The sequence below is a fragment of the Trematomus bernacchii genome, unplaced genomic scaffold (genome assembly GCF_902827165.1).
Source record: "Trematomus bernacchii unplaced genomic scaffold, fTreBer1.1, whole genome shotgun sequence".
Taxonomy (NCBI): Eukaryota; Metazoa; Chordata; class Actinopteri; order Perciformes; family Nototheniidae; genus Trematomus; species Trematomus bernacchii.
Window position 1 is genome coordinate 9,867,970 of NW_022988097.1, and position 11,217 is coordinate 9,879,186.

The window sequence follows — 11,217 nt, forward strand, 5'->3', positions numbered from 1 at the left end:
CTTTCCAGTGTTCAAATATGAAGGTTTCCTGCTTTTCTTTCTATAATCACATTAATCTGAGATCTTTGGCTTTCAGAACGACAACATTTTTATTGCCTAAATTATTGGCAGATTATACAATAGTTAAAATAAGCTGCACCCCTACTGTGGGATTGCATAATGTGTGTGTACATACAAAGTATTTTAACGTTTCTTGTTATAATACCCATAAGATGATGTTTATCTGGACAATGGTCATGATGTTTAAATAGACAATGATATCTCAGATTAGGTAATACCAGCAGACTGCACATAAGCTCTTTGCACATCACAAGCAGTCAGGCTCATATGTAGACATGACTAACATTGATTTCCTTCCTAATTTTCAAAAAAAGGAAGTTGAAGCTTCAGTGAATAACATCATCCATACTGAGGAGAGTGTGTGGGGAGAAGTGTATCTTTTTATCTCTTCAGGACATTGTAATACAATAGCCTACACACATGCGTGGTCTTTTTTATTTTTGCCTCTCAATCATGACCCAAGGTGAGTCGATACTCTCGCTTTTGAGTTTTCTTGTATTTCTAGCCTGCCTGTGGGTGTGAGTGTGATGGAGTGTGTGTGCTTGCATGTGTGGATGCAATCGCAGGCTTCACATTTATTAATTACAAATGCAATCTGCATCGTATCATCTAAATTGATCATTTGCTGTCCTCCACAGTGTCTTCCAGCACCGTTGAAGTCACTGGCCTCGTTGGGCACAATGTGACTCTGCCCTGTACGTATGACGCCCAAACTCACGGCGTCCTGAGTTTCTGTTGGGGGCAAGGCATGGTGCCCAATTCCCAATGCTCCAGCACCATCCTCTCCTCGGATGGGACTGTGCTGACCATGAAGTCCTCCAGGTTCCAGCTCCGGGGCCGGGTGTCGGGCGGAGACGTGTCGCTGACCATCCTGGACGCTCAGTGGAGTGATGCCGGTGTGTACGGCTGCAGGGTAGAGATCCCAGGATGGTTCAATGACCTGAAGCTCAACACACACCTGCTCATGGAGGAAGGTAAAGCTCATGAAGCCCACCCAGTGTGAATATGAACCTAATTCACAGCATTAAGGTATTTTCTTTTTGCCAGCCCCCGAGGAGCAACCAGTAACCCCGGACTGGAGACCTACTGTTGGTGTGAGCCAGGGTGAGAAATCACCTGTGAAATAAATACATTAATTAATAATGTTTAAAATGTGTGTTGTTGACCAAGATGTTTATATTTTGTAATTCATAATGTATCTAGGCAGCTGTTTTATAGCAATGTTCTGTATTCAGGTATAGAACAATGCAGTTCATTCTTTTACATGTTGAGCATAACCTTGTTTTTTACATAATAATAACTTGTGGTTTCTATTCCTTAAAGAACTTTTGACAACATTTGCTGCTTCTACTGAAAATGAGGAAGTTCTAGCATTGGACGTAATTGGAATTGCATCAACTGAGGTGTGTTATTGTTTTGGTAGTGAGTTAAAACTATATATTACAGTATTTATAAAAATATGCTATTTATCAAAAAAGATCAATACTTTTCTCTACTCTTATGTGATTTATTTAAATTAGCAGCTACAGTGACTGACGTGATTAATGAAACATAAGTGAAAGAACGTATAGAGGTGTTGGCTTACAATACAAATAAATAAACTCTAATGGAAGCTTTTTATTTATTCAAAGCTAATGTCTTGGCTAATCTGGCTTTCTTCCTGACATTTTTTCTGAAGAAAGATTTGGCAAAATCTGAATAATAATTACAAACATCATCAGAATAATAACTCTGCAGCTTTCCAATCTCATTTTTATTTCAAAGGAATTATTTTTCACATGTGTGGGGGTGGGTATAGGCTGGGAGTGACAAATTGAGTACAAGTATATATTACAGTTTTTAATATACAATTAATTTTCAATATGCTGTTTATTTATGGCACAATGAACCTAGTCCTTCATGATAAGGTTCATTTATTTTGCAGGAAAAACTCAAAGCCTTCCTGGAGGTGGGGAACATTGGCAGAGTGGCAGCTCTTTTCTTCTTCGCTATCATCATTATCCTCGTCTTTGCTTTTGGTATGCTTGGAATGGATTTTAGTTTGTGACTCAATGCCATTCAGATTCATTTTTGCACATTTAAAGTGGGTGTCTATTGAGTTGAAGTCACTGAGTGGGTCTTCCTTTTATTGACTGAGTGTATAATTTAATGTTTGCTTTTCTTCAAACCAGGGAGAAGACTTCTGCCAAAGAGGAAACTTCAAGATGTCAACATCTCAACTGCTGAGAACATTTATGAAGTACTATAATGTTTTCCATGTGCAAAATTGATGAACATGATGAGGACAATGGCGTCTCTAAATAACTGCTTGCTGAATGTGTGTGCTTTTCATGTGTTTCCACCGCTTCAGCTTTAGAGTGAAACCCTTTGAAGCCCTCTCCACAGTAAAGCAGCTTATAGTTCTCAGATTGCTCTGAAAAAAGACAAATGTGTGTCATGTGTGGCGGAGAAAATATCCTGAAGATTAATCAAGTTGCTGTTTGTCTGGTAAAATGAATTGCACGGCTCTTAAAAGCTTGTGGATGGTTTATACGTGTGGACACAATGCCACCTATTGGATTTAATGCAATATTATCAAGATAATATAGATCTAATCAAATGACTATTCCTACTCAAAATGTTTTGAATAAAGATGGATTCAATTTTATAATTGTATATTGCAAACAATAAAAAAAAAATTGCATTTGATGTTATATCCTTTTTGTTTATTTGCTCAATTTTCACCTATGGGTCCATAAAAATGACTGTTTTTAGTAATGTTATAATAAAGTAGGTAAATGGCTCAACTTCACATTCAAACACGGTATATTCTCAGTGAGGTAAAAGATGTTTTGTTTTTGTATTATGACACACTCCAACACCAATCTTTTTCCTGTATTGGAGTGCAGTGTGCAGAATTCATTAGGAAAATTAAACATGTCATTACCTCTACCTTGCTGGAAACAAAATCAAAAGTACAAGGCAATATTGTTTTCAACAAGAATCTGCATTTGTATATGCTGCATGTTTATGGAACATATATAAAACTGTAGCAATAATAGTTGAGCCAGTCCCTTAAGATGAGGTTCATTTCTATTCGGGGAACATTTCAAAGCCAGGGCGGTAGTTTTTTGTTGTTAAAATAATTATAATCCTCTTTATTTTCCAAAATTGTGGAATGGATTATAGTTTGTGACTTGTGTGTTGGATAATTTTTTTCCATACTGTAGGACAATCTTTACTGGATGGTTTGCTAAGTTTAAATCACATTCAATGCCACAATTCAGAACAAACACAGGAAGCACAGTGCTCTTTATTAACTATGCGTGCATGGGTGGAGGGCAGCATGCTATTTTATCAGATTTCAGCAAAAAGTTTAGTTTTCTCCCTAACCTTCACTAAGTGTTATTGCTACCTCACCTTAACTACAGGCCTGTCCTAGTTTATCTGGGTTAACTACAATCTTCCCACAACATTAAACAGACATGGTAAAAATATACAAAGAGTTGTCACTCAATATTCCAAACATCAATGAATGTAATCCAGTTCTGCAGAGTTTTATAGTATAAACGTGTAGTCTGCTGATAAGGTTTCTCCTTTTTGACTAAACAAATCTCCTAATATATGCCTAGGTTTAAGTGTGAAGTTAGTTTCACTCATGATGTTTGTAGACTTTATCTCGGCTATGTTATCAGCCTTAAAGGGAAAACGTTTTGTCTGTTACTCAATCTGAAAAAAGAAGTGTCAAATTGGCAACAGCAGTTTACACTCTCCCGCTCTTAGAAAGGGTTAATGTGTGTCAAGGAAGGCTCAGAATATGCAAATTATCCTGCAGATTAATTAGTTCCCTTTCCTGTTTTCTCCTTTTTTTTTAAATAGGAGATTTAATCTTGTATTAAAAAAAAAGAGTGGATGTTTTATAGCTGTGGACACAATGCCACCTACTGGATTCAACGCAGTGCTATCACATTAGAGGAGATTACAGAATGCGCCCCTCAATGTTCTGGGTTTGTTGCATACACACTGCTTACTCTCAAAATGTGAGTCCATCAACCTTTTAACTAATTTTATTGTTTGTATCTTGTAATTCAAACATGCCAAAGAAACACAACAGAAAATGACATACATTCCCTTTTTGCGCTTGTTTTGAAGAATTAGCTGTAAACATGTATATGGAGGATATCAGCATGTTCTCACATTTCAGTGAGGGAAAGTCGCCCTTTCGGTTTCTGTTGCAGTTCTGGTTTCATGTGAATACTTAGTGTAAAAAGAAAATCACTATAGAGTAAATGCTGATTATGTTCCTGTATTGATGTTGTATTCTCTCTATGAAGTTTAGCAATGTAAGCATAATCCCAGAAATTAGGGGAAGGAATATTTGCTAAGAGAAATACTCGTGACAGTGTTTACAGAAAGTTCATGACTGATGTGAGAAAGAATCATCTAGATTGTGGCAAGTCTGCATGTATCCTAACTGTTACAGTTGTAAGTCACATTTTATTTTTTCATTGTCTGAACCCACGTGCATAAGTACACAATTGTTGATAGTCTCATTCGGCAATCCAACAAATATTTTAAATGACAAAATAAATCTACAGCTTTTTAGTTGTAAATATTTTGAGGCGGCTACAGTAGTACCGACCACACATGTATGGGAGTGATCGAAGAGGAAGTTATTTTCTGGGTTACTAAACATCCAGCAGACCCGAATGTTTACTCAGCAGTCTAAAAACATACAGGAATACATGTCCCTTGAGCAACCCAGACTTTCTTTCTTCATCAGTATTCTATTTAAGGGCATACTTTTGGAATTTAAAATAATGATTAGATATCTTTGATGTTGTGTTTATGCAGGCTGACAATAGAAGTTAGCACTGATTTTCACTGAGTTTAGTTATTTTTAATATTTTCTATTGCAATAAATGTATTTCCACATTTGACTGTATAATCTCTTTGGATGCCAACCTGCTCATCCAGTTAAGAAGTTTAGAGTTTTAATGTTTAAAACTTCATAAATTACCTTCTGTCCGTATCAAGACTGAGAACAAACAGAAGGACAGAGTATCTTCATTTGGTCTCTGTCTAGTCATCAAAAAGAAACAGTGTACCACTACTAGGATAAGGAACCAAAACCACAGAGAAGGAAATGGCTCTTTCTACATTCCTCTTCTGCCAGCAAAGTTGTTTGTGTGAGCATTTCAAGGACGGCATCATGTGATTTGGAAGGATTTCAAAGCAGAAACCACACTGCGGTTTTGTTCAGTGTCGTGGAGCAGGTGGACCGTATCCTCAAATTGATAGAGACAAGGAGAGTAAAATGTTTTCTTTAGGCAGAAGTCTCCTGTTTTGTCTACTCCTAGGTAAGTAAGTCATGACAATGCACATTTATTCATTTATAATATATCTTTTTACTTAATATAATGTTCCATTATGCCTTCCCAGGTTGTGTATCTGCAGAGAGCATCATAGTCACAGTGGGGGAAGATGTAACTTTGATATGCAACTATGATGCCAAGTACTACGGCAAGCTTCCTGCATGCTGGGGTCGAGGATCCATCCCTAACCGTGGCTGTGACAATGAGGTGATCAAGGCAGACGGGACCACGGTGACCAGCAGACTGTCGGAGCGGTACCTGCTCAAGGGTGATATTGGTGAGGGCGATGTGTCGCTCACCATCAGGAAGGTGGAGGAGGGCGACTCCGGGATGTATGGATGCCGTGTGCAAATACCTGGCTGGTTCAATGATCACAAACACCAGCTGACTCTGACTGTGGTGGCAGGTGAGACCCACAGGCAGACATTATGATCTCTGTGGGGAGTATGTTAGTATCTGTTGCTCACAACTTCTAAGAGACCAAGGCAACATAACAATGTTTTCATTTAAGTCTCTTGATATATCACTTGAGTCTCACTATTTTAGACTTGTTGTTACAACACTGTTTAGCATTTAACTAAGTTTGTACTTCTTTTCAGTACGCCCTAATGCCCCGGAGATAGAGATAAGAGAGTTGAAGCCGAGAACTGTCACTGTCCGCTGGAGCCTTGTGTTTGATGGCGGCAAACCTATTGAATACTACTTGATTGATCTATACATCATAGAGTGTAAAGGAAGCACAATAAAAGTATCTCAATATTAATAGAATTTGGACATTTCACAGCTAATTCTGTCTTTTGAAATATATGTCCCTGTTGCACAGTATCCTCTAGACAGACATCTAAAGTCTATAATCCTCAACTGACTCAGCTGACTTTGGAATTGCGACCGGCCAAGGCCTACGACCTCCGCATGTTTGCTATCAACAGTGTGGGCAGGAGCGACACAAGCAATGTTCTGACATTCACAACGAAAGAAGCAGGTAGGTTCACTCATATTTATTGTTTTCAGAAATATTTTGAGATGTGTAGGACTCAAATCAGTTTTGATGGATGACTTGTTCAAATGTGCAGCACCAGAGGGTCCTCCCCTGGATATGCAGCTGGAGCCCCTCTCTTCCCACACCATCAAAGTCACGTGGAAGGTAAAGCTTTTACATTTTTTTAACAGCCTTTTCAAGTATCAAGAATAATTTACCTACATTGGATTGATTTTTCCAACTTATAACTGAACTTATGAGGCAATATACCTCTAGTGAGTGGCCCAGCCCTTCGTATATTTTTCTGTATGTGGCCCTCGTGAAAAAGGTTTGGACACCCCTGATGTATATGATATATTTAAAAAGAAAAGGAGTGTAAAATACTTTATTACCCTTTACTCTCGTCCAGCCTCCGAGGACCGAGCTAAGAAACGGGGTTCTTCGGAGTTACAGCATCAGCTACAGAGAGTACGACCCTGCAGGCCGGCAGTTTAAAAAGTGGCAGCACTTGAGTGTGCCGGCCACACGGGATCTAGAGAGCATCGTCCTCAGCAACCTGAAGCCTTCTGCCAGATATGGCGTGATTATACAGGCCAAAACCGACGCAGGAATAGGACCTGCTTCAAATGCCCCTCTCTGCTCCACTCTGGATGAGGGTAAGATGGGTCACATGAGAGGATAGCAAAGTATGACTTATATTTAATAATTCTTATCATCCCAGTTTCGATATTAATACAAATGTTTCTCTTTTAAGTTCACAAATCTTCTACAGTGTCAAATATCAAGTCTTCTTCCACTGCTGCCACATGGATAACAGGTATGTGTTATTGGCTGAAGCATTTATCAACATTTTGAGAGCTATATAAATAAATTGAATTGTCCTAAGCTGACACAACTTCCACAGTTCAGAGTGTTCCTGCTGCCACTGTTTGGGGAGGAAGCACCCCAGGCATCACATCAGGTATAGTACCTATAGTATAGTAATTTATTTAGCCACAATTCATCCAATTTAACTTTATTTAAAGGTCACCTATTATGCAAAATCCACTTGTTCATTTTATACATAAACATGTGTCCCCCTCTGTGTAAAGAGATTCTGAACGTTTCAGGAAAAAAAGATTCACTCACTTTTTGTCCTGATCCATTTATATAAAAACCTGTCTGAAAATGAGCTGATCAGGCTTGTGTAACCATTAGCCAATAACCAACCAAGGTAACCCCCCCCCCCCCCACCTTATCACCTGAATCTCCTCCGAGAGCACCATTGTGTTCTTTTTAACCAGATATCTCTCAGAGGGGCGTGGGGAGTGGCTCCTTATTTTCATCTAAAGTAACAGAATCAGCTCTTTTGAAACAGGACTGAAACAGAGGGGATTATGGGATGCTACAATGATCTGTTTGGTATTTGGAGCCAAACACTTCAGAGACATGTTTGTATATATCTGAGACCTATAATATATTGATGAAAAATAGTTTAAAAGGGGACCTTTAAATGTAGGTCTTCCACAGTCTCTCATGAAAAATGCCCAAATTCAAGTTAGATCTCAATGTGCTGTCATAGTGTCACTTAAGTGTAGATTCATTTATCGCAGCTGTGGTTTGTTACATGCCATGATCATTACAATCTATATATGCAGAAGAAACATTTTCAAATTCACAAAATAAACTAAGCTGTATATAAAAAAACTTTGCTGCATGTCTCTAGTGCCCCCGGACCCCCCGGTGCTTGAGTTAAAGGAGGTCAGAGACAATACATTTTCCATTTTATGGACCCCCGGGTTTGAAGGAGACACTCCCATCACTGGCTATTACCTGGAGTCCAAATCAGCTAACGGTATGAGGCATTTGTAATGGAATAAAAAAATACTTGCTTCTTCCCTGTAACTGTAAAAGCTGAATTCACATTGCCGCTGTAATCCCGCTGGTTATGTTATGTTAAATCTTATTTTGTTCCCTTCTTCACAGCCTCCTGGGATTACATAAAGACAGTTATTGACTTCAGCCCTAACCAGACAGACGCCACAATAATAGAGATGAATCCCTCCACATTCAACATCCGCATGTTTGCCAAGAACAGTTTGGCCACCAGTGGAGCCAGCAACGTCCTCACCATCACCACTGGAGAAGGAGGTATCACGTTTTTCTGAATTGTTTCATTTGTTTAAATGACTGTTTTTGTGTTTTGTCTTTTATTGTATGTTACTGTGGTACACCATCAAAAGGAACCATACTTGGTTATCATAATAGTTTTTAAAATAATAATATGAGTCATGATTATATTACTTTAATTGTATACTGTAGCACCTTTCATACAAGAAATGCAGCCCAAGGTTCTCTACAATAAGATATCATTGAGAAAACACAGAATGTCATTATTAATGGGAAATAAGATGGAAAATCTAACAATTTGATAATAATTTAAAAATAAAATAAGGTAAGATAAAAAATAAAATGAAATAGAATACACAAAATACATGAAATTAGATGAGATTAGATGAGATGGTAAATCCTAGTGAAAAAGAAAACAAATATTTAAATCTATACTCATATTTTGCATCATAATGTTCTTCAATTAACACTGTGATACATATTGCATAAATCTCAAGTGATGCATTTGGTTGAAAAGTTCAAGAAGTGGCCCTTACTCGCACTCTCAGATTTGTTCCTTGATAGCATTTTAGTTTTTGCATATTCAGCAGTTTTCTGAAAAACACCCTCTAATTAGCTAATTTCCTTTGTGGGTGTCTGACAGGTCATCAGAGGGGTGATGTCCTTACCACCATTTCTACTGACACTCATGCTGCTGTAAGTATGAAAACAATCATTATTATTGTTTTCTTTCGATATTAAGAAATAGCACGGCTGTGTTAAATTAATCAATTTGCTGATAGTGACAAACCCACTGAGGGTTGGCCTCTTGTAGCGCATTGATTTTTATTTATAGCATACAATACATTTACTCTGTGTGTGAGACTGAGACTCAACAGTGGTGGAACAAGTACTCACTTAGTAAAAGTAGTAATAGAACCAATGTAGAAATAAAGTTAGTCCTGCATTCAAAATGTATCTTTGGTTGGTCCATTTTCAGAAAAGGATATGTCACATAACTGGATTATAATTATTGATGCATCAATGTAAGGCAAGGCAAGGCAAGTTTATTTATATAGCACCTTTCAACACAAGGCAATTCAAAGTGCTTTACAAAAAATGAACGACATTAAGAAAATGGCATTTAAAATCAGTCATTAAAAAGAAAAGATAATAAAAGAAACATTAAAAGAAAAAATACATGGATAAAAGTTACAGTGCAGTTTAAGACATGAATAGTTCAATTAAAAGCGGCGACAAAAAGAAAAGTCTTCAGCCTGGATTTAAAAGTAGTAAGAGTTGCAGCGGACCGGCATGTAAACACCAATACTGTTGCTGGTAAAGCTAGGGCTAATTCCAGTTCATCTATATACTGCCTTGTGGAGCAATCATGTTTAATAATAGCTATACGTTGATTTGTATACTGTTTTACTAATCTGAATTTCCAAACTAATCATTACGATTTTGTTAAGTAAAAAGTATTTCTCCCTGAAATGTGTACTCAAGTAAATTACAAGTACCTCACACACAAGCACAGTAAGAAGGTCTACATTCAAAGTATGAAGTCACTTTTCACCTCTGCTAATCATCCCCTGCTTTAGGCAGTTTAAAAAAAAGAAAGAAATCCACAAAAAACTGAAAGTGAAAATAATGCTATATTTCTCAGGTTTGAGTAAAGACCAAAACAGAACTTGAAGAAAGAGGCGGCCAGAAATGTCTCTCCAAATTAAAGTTAATATTTCTGTGTATCCACAGGGTGGGAAATTGGGCAATTGTTTTTCTAACTAGCTAAAAACAACATTAGCTGGTGACTGTTAGCTTGTTTTGATGTTCTGCCCCCTAGAGGGTTACATCTGTTCATGCCATTTAATTATTACAAGATATATAATGTGCAGTGCATGAAAGGGTGAACTTATTGAACCCCCTCTGTAGGCGAGCGTTGACAAGAGTCAAAGTGGTCACCTAGCAGCCATCGCAGTGCCAGTGGTGCTGGTGCTGTTGGTTGTTGGCATGGTAACAACATGGAAGCTTCTCCGTGAGTATTCCGAACAGTGTAAACTAAACCCATCTGAAAGGTTTTCCTTCTTTATTCTGAATCTTATATTTTCTATTCATAAAGGAATAAAACTGAAAAAAGGCAACCTGAACATGTGAGTGGTTTGCAGTATGTGACATATTTCTATAAGCCACTTAAAGATAACCTGCTTTATTGACAATACCTTTCTCTTGTGTGCAGGTGGCTGACCAATGGAGCGCTTCGTTACAGAGGCGCGGAGCCACTTCAAGAGCTGTGAATCTCTAAACATCCTCCAAAATGAGGCTTTATCATACAAATAAACAGGACATTTTAATACATTTGCTAAATAGAATTTTTTATATATATGTGTATTTGTTATGGTATTGAGGAAAGAAATTATATCTACTGCAAATGTATATGTGTGCTAAGTTGATTCATATTAACCAAAAGAAAAAAATAATCAAATTTGTTAATCATTAAATAAACTTTAATCACAACATTAACGCAAATGGACTTTTACTTTCAAACCTTCCTTGCACTTTTTGCATTACTTTATTAGTCATTTTGGTTATTTCTTTTCTTTCTAATTTTGACACAATATCGGCTATTTGATTGCTCAACTGAAATCAAAGGACTTGTTATATTTGTATGCGACTTTATGTGTAAAGAAATGATACCACATCTTTGCTATTTTTGCTTTACGCTATAAATATAGCCTA

General features: G+C 37.4%; 2 protein-coding genes across 3 annotated transcripts; both read left to right on the plus strand.

Moving 5' to 3' along the window:
• Positions 1 to 358: 358 nt before the first annotated feature.
• On the plus strand, positions 359 to 2,753 carry LOC117475192 (hepatitis A virus cellular receptor 1 homolog). Its single transcript, XM_034121349.1, has 6 exons — positions 359 to 523; positions 699 to 1,034; positions 1,108 to 1,164; positions 1,384 to 1,463; positions 1,985 to 2,078; positions 2,232 to 2,753. Exons 1-6 carry the CDS (start codon positions 481 to 483, stop codon positions 2,306 to 2,308), a joined length of 687 nt encoding a protein of 228 aa, XP_033977240.1. The 5' UTR covers positions 359 to 480; the 3' UTR covers positions 2,309 to 2,753.
• A 2,498-nt stretch (positions 2,754 to 5,251) lies between these two features.
• LOC117474965 (Down syndrome cell adhesion molecule-like protein 1 homolog) lies at positions 5,252 to 11,001 on the plus strand. 2 transcript variants are annotated; one of them, XM_034121007.1, is made up of 14 exons: positions 5,252 to 5,399; positions 5,482 to 5,820; positions 6,014 to 6,142; positions 6,238 to 6,396; positions 6,488 to 6,558; positions 6,803 to 7,049; positions 7,148 to 7,210; positions 7,298 to 7,354; positions 8,099 to 8,227; positions 8,359 to 8,523; positions 9,146 to 9,198; positions 10,414 to 10,516; positions 10,601 to 10,631; positions 10,718 to 11,001. In XM_034121007.1, exons 1-14 carry the CDS (start codon positions 5,357 to 5,359, stop codon positions 10,773 to 10,775), a joined length of 1,647 nt encoding a protein of 548 aa, XP_033976898.1. In that variant the 5' UTR covers positions 5,252 to 5,356; the 3' UTR covers positions 10,776 to 11,001. The 2 variants fall into 2 exon arrangements, with proteins under 2 accessions (XP_033976898.1, XP_033976897.1); XM_034121006.1 differs by having other exon boundaries at positions 10,414 to 10,631.
• The last annotated feature ends 216 nt before the right edge of the window (positions 11,002 to 11,217 follow it).

Excerpts from the sequence above, each read along its gene's own strand:
- LOC117475192 (XM_034121349.1), top strand. The coding sequence starts at position 481 with ATGCGTGGTCTTTTTTATTTTTGCCTCTCAATCATGACCCAAG. Across the intron at positions 1,035-1,107 it reads ACACCTGCTCATGGAGGAAG|CCCCCGAGGAGCAACCAGTA; the intron begins GTAAAGCTCATG and ends TCTTTTTGCCAG. Across the intron at positions 1,165-1,383 it reads TACTGTTGGTGTGAGCCAGG|AACTTTTGACAACATTTGCT; the intron begins GTGAGAAATCAC and ends TATTCCTTAAAG.
- LOC117474965 (XM_034121006.1), top strand. The coding sequence starts at position 5,357 with ATGTTTTCTTTAGGCAGAAGTCTCCTGTTTTGTCTACTCCTAG. Across the intron at positions 7,355-8,098 it reads CACCCCAGGCATCACATCAG|TGCCCCCGGACCCCCCGGTG; the intron begins GTATAGTACCTA and ends GCATGTCTCTAG. Across the intron at positions 8,524-9,145 it reads CATCACCACTGGAGAAGGAG|GTCATCAGAGGGGTGATGTC; the intron begins GTATCACGTTTT and ends GGTGTCTGACAG.